The 16,463-nt window shown below is 38.5% G+C and overlaps 1 protein-coding gene across 1 annotated transcript in view; it reads right to left on the minus strand.

Annotated features, from left to right (window-relative positions):
* Positions 1 to 14,064: 14,064 nt before the first annotated feature.
* Positions 14,065 to 16,463, minus strand: part of SUCLA2 (succinate-CoA ligase ADP-forming subunit beta) — a 47,206-nt gene continuing 44,807 nt past the window's right edge. The window contains exon 11 of the mRNA XM_044668225.1: positions 14,065 to 14,828. Within this exon, the coding sequence (XP_044524160.1) occupies positions 14,754 to 14,828 (75 nt within the window). The 3' untranslated portion in view covers positions 14,065 to 14,753. The remainder of the gene's footprint in view (positions 14,829 to 16,463) is intronic.

Raw genomic sequence — 16,463 nt, forward strand, 5'->3', positions numbered from 1 at the left:
AAAGAAAGAAAGAAAGAAAGAAAGAAAGAAAGAAAGAAAGAAAGAAAGAAAGAAAGAAAGAAAGAAAGAAAGAAAGAAAGAAAGAAAGAAAGAAAGAAAGAAAGAAAGAAAGAAAGAAAGAAAGAAAGAAAGAAAGAAAGAAAGAAAGAAAGAAAGAAAGAAAGAAAGAAAGAAAGAAAGAAAGAAAGAAAGAAAGAAAGAAAGAAAGAAAGAAAGAAAGAAAGAAAGAAAGAAAGAAAGAAAGAAAGAAAGAAAGAAAGAAAGAAAGAAAGAAAGAAAGAAAGAAAGAAAGGAAGGAAGAAAGAATCATGAGACAAGTGAGGTGGCTCAGTTGGTTAGAGAGGCTTTAGAGTCAGGAGAACCTGGATTCTTCCTAGCTCGGTGACCCTGGGTAAGTCACTTAACACCAATTGCTTAGTCCTTACTGCTGTTCTGCCTTGGAACATACACTGAGTCAATTCTAAAATAGAAAGTAAGAGTTAAAGGGAAAAAAAGACAATTCATATCCCACCTTCTCGAGAGGCCTTTCCTTCTGGGATTACCTCCCACTTATCCTGCATATATCTTGCATGTTGTCTTCCCCCATTAGAATATGAGCTTCTTAAGGATGGTTTCCATGTTTTTTTGCTTTTCTTAATAAATCTAGCACTTAGCACAGTGCCTGGCATATAGTGCCTAGTAAATGATTTAACTTTCTAGTCCATTAAGGAAAGATCTCTGATTGAGCTACCCCCTCCTCAAGACTCCTAGAAAAAAATTTTCTGGCTGCAGAGTAGCTCTGCCCAGGAGGGTCACCTCTCCATGATTATTCTCGTTCTTTAATCTGTCATGTTCTTCAAGGTACAGATCTTCTGGCCAGGCTGCTGAATGGCACTTCTAAAATCCACCTCTTGTTTGGGAACTTTTTGGACAAGCTAAAGAAGCTAGGAGGAGCCACTGATGAGGAAGAAGACTAAAGACATGTCAGAGCTGTGAGAGCTTCCTGTGTCATGCCAGTTCATGCTGACTTTTTGTGAAAGGACCTATAAGAGAATGGAACCTCACTGGCTGACCAATTCTAGAAAAGGCTGAATAATCCTATTAGGGCAGAGTTTGCCATAATGGAAATTTGTTATTGTTGTTCAGTTGCCTGGAGCCTAAAGATGGTTGAACTTCTAGCAGAGTGCCAGAAACTGTAATGGTGCCCTTGGCCACGACCCAGAACACAATGCCCAGGAGAAGTTGATAAATGACGAACTACTTCTGCCTGTAAATTAGGCCACTGAACCAAGCAAGGAAAGGTAGCACTTTTATTAAGCAGCTACTGTGTCCGTCCCTATACAAAACACTTAACAAATATTATTTCATTTGATCCTCACAACAACCCTGAGAGAATAGGGATTAATTATTAACCCCATTTTACAGTTGAGAAAATGAAGGTAAACAGAGGTTAAGTGACCTGCTCATGGTAACACAGCTGGTAAGTATCTGAACCCAGTTTTGAATCCAAGTCTTTCTGACTCCAGACCCAGAGTTCTATCCATTTGGATAAGCCACTGCAATCAGGACCTAAAGGAAAAAAGTGATGGCCCATAGTAACAGAAGCAGAGTATGAGTGGCATAATGGACAGAATGACTCTGTCCAACACTTAGCCTTGGGCAAAATCATTTAAAGTCTGACTGTTTGGGATTTATCTGTAAAATGGGGATGATATTTGTATTCTATACCTCATAGGATTATGGGTGGGAAAAAAGGTTCCTAAATATTTTAAATGCTACATAAATATGACCTACTATAATTATAACTCACAATGGCAGGAGATGGACTGAAAAGCCACAATGAATTGAAATTTTAAAAAAACAGCATGCCTGGGGAGAAATTAAAGTTACAGCATAGATGAATTATTCATTAGCCCCATATTTTTCAGGAGAGATTCAATGTGGCTCAAATTTGGTTGGACTACAAATCAAACCTAGCAATTCATTCCTCCCTCCCCCCACTCTCCTTTCCTCCTCCTCTTCTTCTGTCTCTTTGCCTCTCTCTGTCTCTGTCTCTCTCTCTCTCTCTGTCTTTCTTCTCCCTCTCTCTCCTGGCTCTCTCTCCCTTTCTCTCTTTCCCCCTTCCTCCTCCTCCTTTTCTTCCTCCCCAGAACTTAATGTTTTTTCTGTCATTTAGGAGGTGTTATATCAGGGTTCCAAAAGTTTGGTTACTATAATTGAAAAAAATAAAATTCAGTAAAAAAGTTTGGTTACTCTTTTGTGCTTAAAGGTTTATTTTGTTTTTCTATAAACTGGAAACTATGATAAAGTGGTGATCAGTGAATTGCTGAAGTGGATGTGCTTGTGCTGTGGTTTGAATCAGCACTGAGTGGGACAGATTGGAAATGGCCTTAGAGGAGGAGGGGGCAGGGAAAGATGACTTTTAAATTGCTGTATCTGCCGCCACATAATTTCTGCCCAGAGTCTTAGAGCTGAAAAAAAAAAAAAAAAAAAAAAAAAAAAAAAAAAAAGCTGTTCATTTGTAACAACTTCCAGGGCAAAGAACGCATTCATCCCAAGTTTCCCTCCTCATTTCTGTATCCTGGTTTGGTTCAGGTTCCATCTAAAACCCCACATTGTACAAGCTTTTCCGGATTGTCCATAATGCTAGTATCTTCCCCGTAGTGATTATCTCTGGTTCATCCTGCATATATCATCTATACACTGTTGGCTGCATCGTCTCTCCCATTAAACTGTGACCTCCTTGAGGAGTGGGACTGTTTTTTGCCTTTCTTTAAATATCTCCAACACAGAGTCTAGTGCATAAGTTGTCTTTGAAGAGGACCAACATAGCATGAATGTCTTTTTTGACAAGCATAAAATGGATTTAAGTGAGACAGAGTGGCACGATCATCAGTCACTCTCTTCCAGAGTCATCAAAGTCCAGTGGCAAGACAAAAGTCAGGCCCATGGGTGATGGCTAAGTTCTTTAATGTCTGGCCAACCACACACACACAGTAACTACTTAATAAATGCTTGTCACCTTGTCTCATGCAAATAAATTGCCAATAGTGGCAGTTAGCTACCAAAGCCTGGTTTAAAGGGAAAACCACTTTTACAGAAAGGGGGACAAGGAAGAAAAGTCCTTTCCCAAGTAAGGTAGCAGTTTGGCTCAATTAATAAGCAACAGTCCTTACCATGTGCCAGGCTCTGGGTAACCCACTAAGCATACCAAAAAAAAGGAGGCAAAAAAGCAAAAGCAGTCCTTGCCTTCAGGAAGCATAGATTCTAATGGGGGACATGTGCCAGAATAGACAGGAGGCAACCCTGGAGGGGAGGGCACTAGTGGCCCTCAGGGAGGTGGCGAAGAGAAAGAGTAACTCAGAATCCTTCCTGCCTTCCTGCCTGCTCTCCAGCTCAGCAAGCAACCACCAACTCAAATGCACTGCCTACTGCCAGCCAGCACTCGCAAAGCACATTGCTATGGGCCAAGTCCTTCCCGAACTCTGGCTCCTGCTATCAAGGAGCTCACATCTTCAAGGGGAGAGACAACAGGCAGACAACTAGGTACATGCAAGATGCATACAGGGTAAATGGGAGGGAATCCCAGGGGGAAGGGGATTAGCATTAAAGGGATAAAAAGAGGCCTCTTTGGGATGGGATTTTAGCTGAGACTAGAATCTGAGGAAGCCAGGGAGTGGAGATAAGGAAGGAGGAACAGAGGGTGGAAACACAATCAGGAGATGAAGCTTCTAGTTCAAGGAACAAACAGAAAGGGTACCAGTGTTACTGGATGCCAGAGTTTAGCCAAAGAGAGCCCATAGGAAGGGGCAAAGTGGTAAAGGGCTTTAAAAACCCAAGGATTTATAGCTGATCCTGGAGGGAATAAGGAGTCCTTGCAGTTTACTGCATGTAGGGAAGGGATGTTACATGGTTCAGATCTATGCCTTAGGAAGATCACTTTTATAGTGGATGGACTAGAACAGAGAGACTTGAGGCAGGGAGACCAAAGAGAAGGCTGTTGCAAGCCTGGCCTTGCGGTGATGAGGTCCTATACCAGAGTGGTCACTGTCCCAGGACAGAAAGGGATACAGATGATATTGCAAAGATAGAGCTGCCAGGACTTGGCAATAGATTTGGATATGGAGGGAGAGGAGGATGGAGGTATGGAGGAGCTCAGGATGAGACCTACTTTTTGAGCTTGAATGACTAGATGGTAGTGATCTCAATAATAATATGCTTGGGGCAAGTAGATGACTCAGTGGATATCCTTAGGCCTGGAGATGAGAGGTCCTGGGTTCAAATCCAACCTCAGACGCCTCCTATATGTGTCACCCTGAGCAAGTCACTTAATTCCAAGTATCTAGTCCTTACTGCTCATCTGCCTTGGAGCCAGTACTTAGTTTCAATTCTATGACAAAAAGTTACAGGTTTACAAATAATTAAAATGTGCAAATTAAGAACAGAGAGTTAGGGATGGGGTGAGGATAATGAGCTCAGTTCTGGACATGATGCATTAAGATATCTACAGAATTTCTGATTCAAGATGTCCAAGAGGCAGGTAAAACTGGAGATCAGGAGAGAGGATAGGAAGAATCATCTGCATAGAAATAATAACTGAATCCATGAAAGCTATTGAAATCACCAAACAAAAGAATACAGATGGGGAAAAGGACCCAGGACAGAGCCTTGGCCTCTGGACTCATGCAGATAACCCATGGTTGTTAAGGCCTTTCCTTATCTCTCAACAGCACCCTTTCTACCCCTCAGGGGGAAAAAATTCTGTGCTATTTACTTTAGGTATATTTATTATTTATCTGTGTAAACCTTGTTTCCCTCCAGTGGAATGTAAGCACCATAAGGGCAAAAACTGTGGTCTTTGCGTCCCCAGCATCTAGAATGTAGTAAGAGCTTTTAAAAAAAAACTGTATTTAATTTTGAATTTTAAATAGTGGTGACAAAAGAAAAGAATGTAAAGGCCCCACACCACTAAAAGAGAAAGAGGAACAAAGAATAGGTCCACCTAGTTGAAGAGCTGTTTCCCAGGGGGAGAAACAGAAGGAAGACAGTGGCATCCTTAATCATGAGAATGTTTCATTAGTGGATCAGACATGCTAGGCATCAAGGGCAAACAGCTTTATTATCTTGGTTCTTTTCTGTAACATCATCTGCACTACTTCATCTCCCAATTTCCTCATTGGCAGGGTGTCACTCAGATGACATCAACTTTTAAATCAATGTTATTTCCATCCTTCACTTTCACCTTTTTATTTTAAATCAAACTTTAAATTTAAAAATTGATATTTTTCAGTCCCTTACCTTTTCTCATTTTAGTATCCCATTCCATAAATCATATTTCAGCCTTTTCAAGTTCACTTTAAATTACATGGCTCTTAAAATTGACTTTACTACAGGCCTCCTATCACCCCTTCAAACTGGTCTAGGACAATAAACATAATTCTAACAGCAACTGCCCACACTTCAAAAACTCTATCACCTACCCCTCAGATTTTCCAGAGTTCCTTAACTAGAACCCGTTGTTCTAGTAGACATAAACAACTCCCAAGAATACAGATAGTCAAAATATTAAAAGTTCATACTTGCTTAGGTTTTGTGTGTACATGTTCAAACCATCATTCTCTCAGGTTAATTATTCTGATAAGAATCCTGGGAGAAATCTTGAACAGTTCACTAATCTAGTGCAGACTTACCTCCAACTCTCCAATTATAAAGTAGGCACTACAGTGATTATAATACTGGAGGTGGAAGGGACCTCAAGAGTTTGCCTATTCCAAACCTTTTATTTTACCCAAGAGGAACTGACCAACCATGTTTAGTTATTTGCCTGTGGTCAGGAAACTAGTGATAAGAGCCAAGAGATGACATCAGCACTATTTCTACTATACTCCACTGCTTTACAAACTGACCATCGAAAATCATAAACAAGCTGGAAGAAGCCTTAGAGATCAACCAAAGCTACTCATTCTAGAAATAAGAACACAGACCTAATGAAAGACGATTATACAATTTCATGGTGAAGCCATAAATGTGTATGCAAAGTATTTATCCCACAGTAACTGCTAGACCCAGGCCCTTTTCATTAGGGTACATTGCCCCACTGACCTTAACACTTGGAAAGAGGACATAAATTCTCACATTCAGTCATATACTCAATATGCTTTCAGATGACATCTCCCTTCTTATGTATCTTCATCACCATGAAGACTTCACAGAATCAGTTAGGACTAGAGAGAGCCCAAGGCCAACTCTCTCATTTTACAAAAGAAGAAAGAGCCTGATAGAAGGCAAGAAATTTGACCAAGATCACAAAGGTAGTAACAGATAGAATTTGAATTAAGGATTTGGCATTAGAAGCAATATTCTTTCCACTATAATCCTCATAAATTCCTTTTGGAGAAATTTTACTAGGCCCAACATTATCAAAATTTTCGATGGTATATTCTACAAATTCCCTACTGTGTCTTATGCATATAAAGTGGTGAAGGAATGTTTGCTGAATTGGACTAAAATTGATTCTGTGAATACAACTGCATTTCTACTAGAAGTTTCCTTTTGATGCCAAAAATTAGGTTAGTTTCCTGGCCTCTAAGCTGCCCTCAGGTGGGCAGTGATCCAGAATAAGTCTCTGGGGAGGATTCTGTATCTGTTACTGAGGTCAACAGTTACATGTAGCAAAGATTTCAAATATGTCCTCTTGATAAACAAGTTAGAGTAGTTCCTAGGTGATTCCTTCTCCTTCCCTTGAGGGTTCATAAAGCTAAAGTTAAATGAATAACAAAATACAGGTGCCCAGGAGCAATTTTAAGGAATCGAAAGTTGAGGAGAAAAGGGAGACCCTCTTCAAAAGCTGCTGACTTTCAGGGAGAGGTCAAAGGCTGTGATATTAACATGAGCCAATTAAGGAATTAATTGGCCCGCTTATGTGAAAGGAAAGGTGATTCCTCCTACATCCAGAAAACTTTTATCTATGTATCTTGAAAATGTAGGGCCTATAGTATAAAAGGCAGTATTCAACTATTTACCTTCTAGTTCAGTAATGAAATGTCCAATATAACTTGCAAGTTCCTTGGAGTCTGGCGTAGTCTCCAATAGTCAACAACCTAATCCCTAGGACTGCAGTGTTATAAAAATTGATGGTCATAGGATCTGGAGCAGGGTAAAGGTGAATGTAAACCCTTTGTGAGACACTTAAGTTATAATAGTGAATCTCAAAGGATCATCCACAGCAGTAGATGTTGTTTGAATGTGATGCTGCTAAACCCAGACTCCAGATATAACAGTATTCCAGAGCTACCAGCCAGGCAAAGAATCTGCAATTAGAATTGTACATTGTATCTATGTCTAATTGAAGATCTGTACTATAGGATAACGCTTAGATTGACTGCAAATTAAACCCTGCTTCTCCACAATGTAATAGTCCTCTTCCCTCCAATTATCCCAAGGATATGATTCACTAATCCCCTAGGATTTTTGATGAAGCCAAGTCTGATGTAAGTTTATGAAGATTTATTACTAACATGTTTGGGGAAGGGAAGGTAGGATAATGGCTGGGAAGAAGGGAACAGGAAGTCCCTAATTAATTAAGGCTAATGAAGTCATTGATGATCTTTGGATAATGTTAATCAGGTTTGATAGATGCCAGCCTGGTTGGGCCAGACTGGCCCAACCTAAATCAAGGTTACTCTGCTGATTAAGGTCTTGATGCTTCTTCTTGATAGTAAATTCAGGTTTGGGGATTGATGAAGTAGTTTGAAATAGGTTGATGGTTGATGATTGAACAAACTCACCTAAGGCCTACCCAAAACCACCCTTTTCCAACCCAATCTCAAGTCTGAGATCTTTGTCAGTTCAAAATCCTGGCTTTTATACCTGAGTCTTAACTGCCCTTGGCACCTGCCAAGCTCCTGCCAGGCTCAGTTCATTCTACATTCTAAGCAGGTAACTGTCCATCATCTTGACTTCAACATGGCTGTTCAATTTATCATTACAAGTATGTTGCTTTTGGTTTTGATGGTTTTCAACCTGAAAACATCCAGATGATCATTTTCCAAAGTTGAATTCTACACTATGCTATACTAAGTCTCTTACTTCACTATCTATAATTCCCCCCAAAATAATAAAATTTTTAACTACACTATTTCCTAAGCTCTCTATTCTTTCTATGCTAATGATAAGGAATAGGGAAATTTTAACTAGGAAAGAATTGGGGTTTGAATACATATGGTAAACAAAATTTGAACATGCTCATAGTCAACAATGTAAGTTTGTAACACAAAATATAGTAACTTTTTAAACTTTGTAACTTTTCCTTAACTTGCTCTATGGCAATGCATAAATATAAACAAACTATCTATGATAGTCTTCTGTCAATACTTAACTTCAAGCAAATATTTGCATTAACACAACAATTTTCTAAGAATCTTAAACTCCTATATTACCTATACTTTTATTATTAGTCCTTGTCAGTATATTAGTAAATCTCTATCCTATGTTAGAATGTTAACCTATTAGTAACATAACTACCTAAGTTCACAATATTTCTCATGACTAAAACTTATTTAACATATGTACAAGCCTATCTAATTAATTTATATTATAATTTTCTATCCCTATGCTACCTTCATATAGAAATCCCTAACTATTCTGTCCTTAGGATTAGTAGAACTTATCACTATGGGTTAGTATCAAATATAATACATATATACAAGGTTTTTATGTGAAGTTTTAACAATGAGAGTAAATCAAGCACTGTTAACCAGATCAAGGAACAAATTTCTCCCTTGGCATGGCTAAAGTACCCTTAACTATAAATAACATATATACAAATATGTACATGTGAAATAAAGTTAAATGTTTATGTGTTGGACATATGACCTGTCATGTCCTGTGTTGTTTCATACTCACCTCTTCCTTTAGAATTCTCCTGTCAATCAGCCATGGGCTGTTGCCTGCATTCTACTGTATGGATGCATTGAATTTATTTCTGAATGTTATATGAGTATGTTAACATTGTACAATTCAAGCCTAATCTTGCACAGTTGATCATGGTGTTGTTCTACTTCTGTGGTGATGTAGTCCAAGTCACACAGATGTTCACAGTTCAGTTCTTTTTGTAGTCCTTATGCATTGTCCTTTGTGATGTCCTTATGATGTCCAGGTCTCTTCAAGCCTTCATCTGTACTGCTTTCACCATTTTGACTGCCATCTGTTTGACTAAAGAGCTTTTCACCTTTGTTTACCCAGAACTGTCATTTGTGTGATTGTATTGCTTTATGTTAAAAAATTTTTGTGTTGCCACAAAAAATTTTCTTGATTTTTTTTAAAAGTTGTTATAAATACTGTTTCATTCTGTTATTTTACTTGCTGCTTTAATCATTTACTCATTGATATCACTACTTTGGTCTAATGCAATTTGATCTTGGGGCAGCTGAGTGGCTCAGTGGATTGAGAGCCAGGCCTAGAGACTGGAAGTCCTAGGTTCAAGTCCGGCCTTGGACACTTCCAGCTGTGTGACCTTGGGCAAGTCACTTGACCCCTACTGCCCACACTTACCACTCCTGGGCCAAGGACGGTCCCTAGCCCAGATGAAAAAAGGAGGAGGGTTGGGCGTGGGGCTAGCAATCCCACCCTGTAAAAACTACATCTGCTAAAGAAACTGCAACCTAAAGTAGGGGCAGCTGGGCTAGCTCAGTGGATTGAGCCAGGCCTAGAGACGAAAGGTCCTAGGTTCAAGTCCGGGCTCAGACACTTCCCAGCTGGGTGACCCTGAGCGACTGTGTGTCCCATTGCCTACTGGTTGTGGCCCTATGCTCCTAGAATGGAGTCCCAGGATAAAAAAAAAAAAAAAATTGATCTTTTGACTGCTGCTCTTCTATGGCTGGGTCTTGTTCCTGAGGCAGTTCTTTGGATGACTTGATATGCGTGACATGGAAGCAAGGATCTCTGTTTTTTACTTTGACTGCTGTAGGAGTTACCAAAATGATTTTATAAGGGCCATGCCACTTGGGTTCCATGACTGATTTTCTGGTAAAATTTCTGACATACCCAGTTCAAGATTCTTTCAGTCAGGTGATAAATAGCACAACTATCAGGTGTAGGTCCATGAAACTCTTTTGCTTTAAAAAGAAGTTTCCCTCCCAGGAAAGTCTGAGAAGCATTGATTTGTTTGCTATTTCCCAAGATTTAGACATTTGCACCAAAGTCACTCTACTACAATTTATATAATTTATTGTTGAAGCATGTTTTTATTTCAATTAAATGTTAATGTGTGCCCCAGTGGAAGGTGTCTGACAGGTAGGAAAGAGAGAATAAAAACAATAATGCAAATGAAAGAGGAATTGGCCCAGTTCCTACGCATAGTGAGGGAGGCTTTGCCTTTCCTTCTCTTTATACAACAGCTAAATGTTATGGAAGATGGCTTCATGAAGTTGCTGGATACAAACATAGAAGTCCCGAGTTCAAATCCTGCCTTGGATACTTAACTACTTGCATGACTGTGGACAAGTCAAACTGGAATCAAACTCAACATATCCAAAACAGAACCCATTACCTTTCCCCAAAACTCAACCCTCTTCCAAACATCCCACATAACATCAAGAGGACCACCATCCTCAGGCACCCACGTTCAGAATACCAGCATTACCTTCAATTCCTCCCTCCACAAATCCAATCATTTGTCAAATCCTGTCACTTCTTTCCACAAGTCTCACACACATTTTCTCTCAGCTCACTCATTCAGAGCCTTATTATTACCTGTTCCCTAGACAGTACCAACAGCCTGTTTGGTTTACTTACATCATCTCTCCTTTTTTTTACTAAAATCTTACTAACATATAGGTCTGATCATATCACTCTACTAAACTCTCCTGGTTCCTCATTAACTCTGGGATCAAATATGAATTCTTTAGTTTTTTTCCACAATCTAACCCATTCCTAATTTTCTAGTCATATTACTACTCATTAACAGTCACACTAGCCCATTGTTCCTCATATAATACTCCATATGCTTTTGCCATGCCTAGAATGTTCTCCTTATAGAATCCCTGGTTTTCTTCAAAATTCAGCTCAAGCACTATCTTTCTTAATTTTTCTCAAGCTATTATTATCTTCCCTCCCAAAATTTACCAGATATCCCCTTGAATATATTCCAAATTTACTTTTATATATACAGCTGTGCCCTCATTAGTATAAAAGCTCATTAAGGTCAATGGCTGCCTCACTTTTGTCTCTGTGTACCCAAAGCTTAGTTCATTGCCTGCCACAAGGCAAGTGCTCAATAGTCGTTGACAACTTCAAAATAATCTCGTCACCAAGAGGCAGTTATATCTAATAGAGGGGCAAACTTGCAATCAGGAAAACCTAAATTCAATCTCTGTCTCTGACATGACTTAAAAAGCATTAAGCACTTATCACATGGAAAGCAGTGTGCTAAGCAATGAAGACACAAAGAGAAAAGCAACAAAGCCCTCATTTCAAGGAGTTCATATTCTAATAAGTCAAGTTTTAAGGAAGCTTCTTCATGAGAAGTTCCCTGCCCCAAACTACAGGTCTGGACCAAAAAGCCGACTAAAAGTTACAATGATAGAACACCAGCAGTCATCAGGTCAAGCTAAAATGTTCAAGCATGGGCCATATGATATAAATCAAGTTGAAAAGGTCAGTTGGGTTAATAGCAACTCATAGTTCTATAACATTTTAAGGTTTACATAACAGTTTCCCCATAATATGCCTGGGCAGTAACTAGTGTAAGTATTATCCTCATTTTACATATGAGGAAACTAAGGCTCAACAAATATGAAAGGCTATCTCACCATCTCAATTTTAAAAAGTCAAAATTCAAACCAGGCCTTCTAAAAGCAACGTTTTTTTTCACTACATCTAGCTTCCTAAGAACTACTATGTCAGGGGGCAGTTAGGTAGCCAAGTGGATAGAGCACCTGGTCTGGAGTCAGGAAGTCTGGGTTCAAATTTGACCTCACATTTCCTGGCTTTGTGACCTTCAGCAAGTCACTTAACCTTAACTGCCTAGCCCTTACCATTCTTCTGAGAATTGACACTAAAACAAAAAGTAAAGGTTTGCAAAATAGAAATTTAAAAAAAGAAAAAACTATATTATTATCAAAGATTCTTTTGTACCATTATCTCATTCTAAATCAGAGAAACTGTAGTCTGATGGATAGAATAGACATGAGATAGTATGCCAAACCCCTCTAATTCTATTCTCAGTGCCAAAATGGATTTGTCTTCCTGGACTGCAGAGGGCCTACCTGTGAAACAAAGACAAGTCAATTTCTAACCTGCCAGTTTGTAAGAATAACCTATAGCATTCTCTGTGGGCATGCAGACACCCCCGCCACCCCCCAGTTCATTACTAGAAGGCAGAGGGACTCACGTGGAGTTACTCCCCTCCCCCTTTCCACCATGCCCCCGCCCCTCTGCCCAGCAGCCCAATGGGAGCACACAGGGGGTGAGGTGGGTGGCTCACAGGCAGCAGAGCTAGAGGGGAGCAGAGAGCTCAGGCCACTCCCCTCCACCTCTCTACACTCACTGAGGATATTCCTCACTTCACCCACCCCTCCATCCAGCTGCCCAAAGGGGGCACTTCCTCCCTCTTTGGGTGGGGTAAGGGTGGGGGTGGGGGAGCATAACCAGCATGAAGGGGGGAGGCATGGCACACAATCTCTAGGGAGAGGGGCATGGCACTTGGTCTGGGAGGGGTGAGGTGGGGGCAGAGCCCAGCACTCCATCTCCAAAAGGTTTACCATCACTGACCTAGAGTCACCCTGTGGTAATATTAAGTGCTAGCCAATTATGTAAGTAAATAAGTAAATGAATGAACAGATATAAAGATAACATTCACACATTATCACGATAATAGTTTCAATTTGGTCTCTTGACATATAAGCAAGAGAAAAACAATAGGTAGTAAAAATCTATCTCCTCCCATCCTCCCTTATTATCATTCCACTACAATTAGTTTGGTTCATTTCATACCCAATAATAGCAGGTAACATTCATATAGACCTTTAAAGTTGGCATAAATGTACACAGGTAGGTAGGTAGTTGATAGAGGGATGGATGGAAAGAGGATAGACAGAGGCAGAAACAGAAAACAGACAGTAAAGCAGACAGGCATAATTTAACCACCCCCCCCCCCAAACAACCCTGAGGTAGGTGCTATTATTATTCTCATTTCATAGTCAAGGAAATTGAAGCAGAATGGTTAAGTGACTTGGCTATTCAGCTAGTATCTGGTCAGGATCTGAACTCAAGTCTTTTTAACACCATTTTTTTAACGCCAAGTCCAGCATTCTATCTTCTATGTTACCCACTTGCCTCATTGATTATGTAATTCATGCCCATTAAAATAGTGTAAAGAGGTATAAGGCAATGGAAATGTAAACCATTTAGCAAAATTGTTGGTATTTAAAATCAATCAAATTTTAAATAAAATTTTTCACTGACATTCCTTGCATTACAAGATGACTGAAAAAACAACTGTTAGTTATGCATCCCTTCCAAAATACCCATTAATGAAATAGCAACATTATGCTCAAGAGTGAAGACAACACACACATAGAAAACAAATAAATATTGTATTTCATAGACTGCCTTCAATCAGTAGCAAAAGTATACTGTCCCACATACAACATAACAAGCCATAAAATGGTACAACATTAACAATAGAATTTCGATATATCATCATCATATAGCTTTAGGATATCAGACTATTCTTTCCTTGAACACCCCAAATCCATAAGATTTGTCAATCACCACATCATAAGAATACAAGAAACAGAGCCAGAAGGGACCATAAATATACATCAAATTCAAACTCCTATCTTCATAAATGTGGAAAAGTGAGATTGAGAAAGGTTTAGAGACTATCTGGGACCACCTACCTAGCAGGTACGCGAGTTGAGATTTGAACCCAGGTTTTCCTGACTCCAAGTCATGCCTTCTATCCACTATACCACATTGCCTTGGGATTTATATTTGCATATGCCAAAAATGAATTCATAATTTTCTACTGTCTAAGTTATTTTTTACAACTTAAAGGCTAACAAAACAAACAGTAGTCAGAACCATTTTGGGAGACTTTTATTAACTTAAATTGGCATTCTTTTGTTTGCTAAGCCCTCAGTAAATATGCTTTATTTGTTCATATACAAAACTACATAGTGCTTATTAACAGCACCACAAAATCATGAGACTTGAAGTGCTACAGTATTTTGTAGTGATTAAAATATGATTTCCAAATAATTAATCAGTCACTTCACTGAAATACTTAACATTCTGGGGAGTGTTTGAAAGCATTGCTTATAAATAATGATTGGTAGGTTTTTGATAGGTATTGAAGATAAATGTCTCTGATATAAAACATTATTTCAATACAGTTTTCCATTAATGAGACTACTTTTTGGAGCTATCACTAAGACTAGAAGAAATAAAAGTTTATCTTTAGATTTCATTCCATTATCAACTGAAAAGCTTTGTATCTGATGATAATAAACAGGCATATTGCAAGTGACATTTTGTAGCAAAAGCTGAAGGAGGCTGCAACAAAAGAAACCGGACTGCTGCATTACATTTTCTTTACATGAATTGACCATTCTGAATGGTAAAATTAATGTAGATAAGATATTTAAAGTTTGGGTGCCCAGAAGGCAATTAAAGCCTCCAACTACACAAAAGAAAAGGAAAAAACCACAGAGCACAGTATTTGAAAGACTAAAGAACACTGAACACTTTCAGTAAGTCATAGCTGTCCCAGATCAGATTGGTAACTGAAACTTCACATCCACCTGAGCTTGTTTGGCTAAGGTGACTATTTCTGAGAGCTTTACCACCTGAAAGAAAAAAGAAAGCAGTCTGTGAGTTATGTTTCTACAAACAGAACAAACAAAATAATCTATTTTTTTAAAAAGACAACTTTAGGTATATGCTCAACTTCAAACAATCGATTTCTAAGTCAGGCATTACTTAGATGTAGCTGTTTAAAAGAAAAAGTTATTCCTAAATTATTTTCAAATGCATTAAGAAATTAAATTTGACTCAAGGAGTTAGCACTTTAGCCTCCCAGTCATTAAGTTATAAACACTTAGCCTCTAGAACTCCAGTCCTCTATTTCCAAAGGTCTACTTGATATAATCTTCACAGCCTCCCATTACATCAAGTTGAATAACTTTCCTGTCTCTACCAGATTTAAAAACTTCAATGGTGACTCATTTCTCCTCCTTTACATCCTATATTCACTAAGTCCTGCTGATTCTTCTTCACTTATCCTACCTTTCCTATGATTGTAGTACTCCCTTTACAGTACCTCCCACTGTAAGTTGGCACATGCACAAAACTATTCCCTGGCTTTCTTGTTACCTTGATTTTAAGTTATAGTCTAGATTACTATAATAATTATACTCTCCACTACCAGCTTTACCCCAACTCAATCCATCCTATTTCATTCCTGAAATCTATCTTCATGTCCCTACTCTACTCAAAAACTTCACTTGGCTCCCAGTTACCTAAAGCATCAAGTCTAACATTCTCAATCACCTGTCTTGGTTGTTTAACTATTTTCAAATGCCCACTCTACTAAAAATAGGCTATGCTCTTTTCAAGCCCCTTTTGTAACTCCACTCTAAATCAAGCATAGTAGAGTATCTCCCTAGAACTAGTTAAGCCACAGAGGCTCCAAAGAAGTATTTTGTTATTCACTAAGCTCAAGAAAAAGAGAAATGTTTATCAATGAGGTCAGATGTTTATCTATGACAAAGGAGAGACAATGGAGAAGTTGACTAGTAACAAGCCTCAAATTCTTAATTTAATATAATTATGACTACTCCAAATGAAAATAATGTAAGAAATAACCTTATTGCTTAATTTATGCAAGAAGTAAGTAGAACAAAACCAAATAACTAACATGTAAGAGATTATTATTTTGGAGAGAGAGGAATAGAGGTTTCATGCAATTAGGATAGAATATACCCCATCCCAAAAAATGGCTTCTGATTTAAATAGTTATTATATCTCGGCTATATCTAGTTCTAACATAACATACCTTGATTACATCTAACTAAAAACATTGATTTTTCTTTCTCTCTGGTGACATCAATATTTTGAGGTCAATAAAAACAAAAAATAAAAAATATAAAACTCTCAACTTGGAATTTCCCTAACTAATTTGGTCACTCTACACTTAAAATTTATTGAAAGAAAAAATACATGCTCGAGTAGAGGAATCTAAAGGGATGGAATATGCCATATTTCAATAAATCAATTAATAAACATTCATTTAATACCTACGATGGACCAGCTGAGCTGCTGAACTAAGCACTGGATTTCATCAATGTCAGAATTTTCCCTGTCAATGCAAATATGGATCCAACTCTGACTTGGGAGAGTTGCCAGAGGCACAGACACATTAAGTGACTTGTTAAAGGTCTCATTCTACCACATTACATTGTCTATCTATGGAATACAAGAAT

The sequence above is a fragment of the Gracilinanus agilis genome, chromosome 3 (assembly GCF_016433145.1).
Source record: "Gracilinanus agilis isolate LMUSP501 chromosome 3, AgileGrace, whole genome shotgun sequence".
Taxonomy (NCBI): Eukaryota; Metazoa; Chordata; class Mammalia; order Didelphimorphia; family Didelphidae; genus Gracilinanus; species Gracilinanus agilis.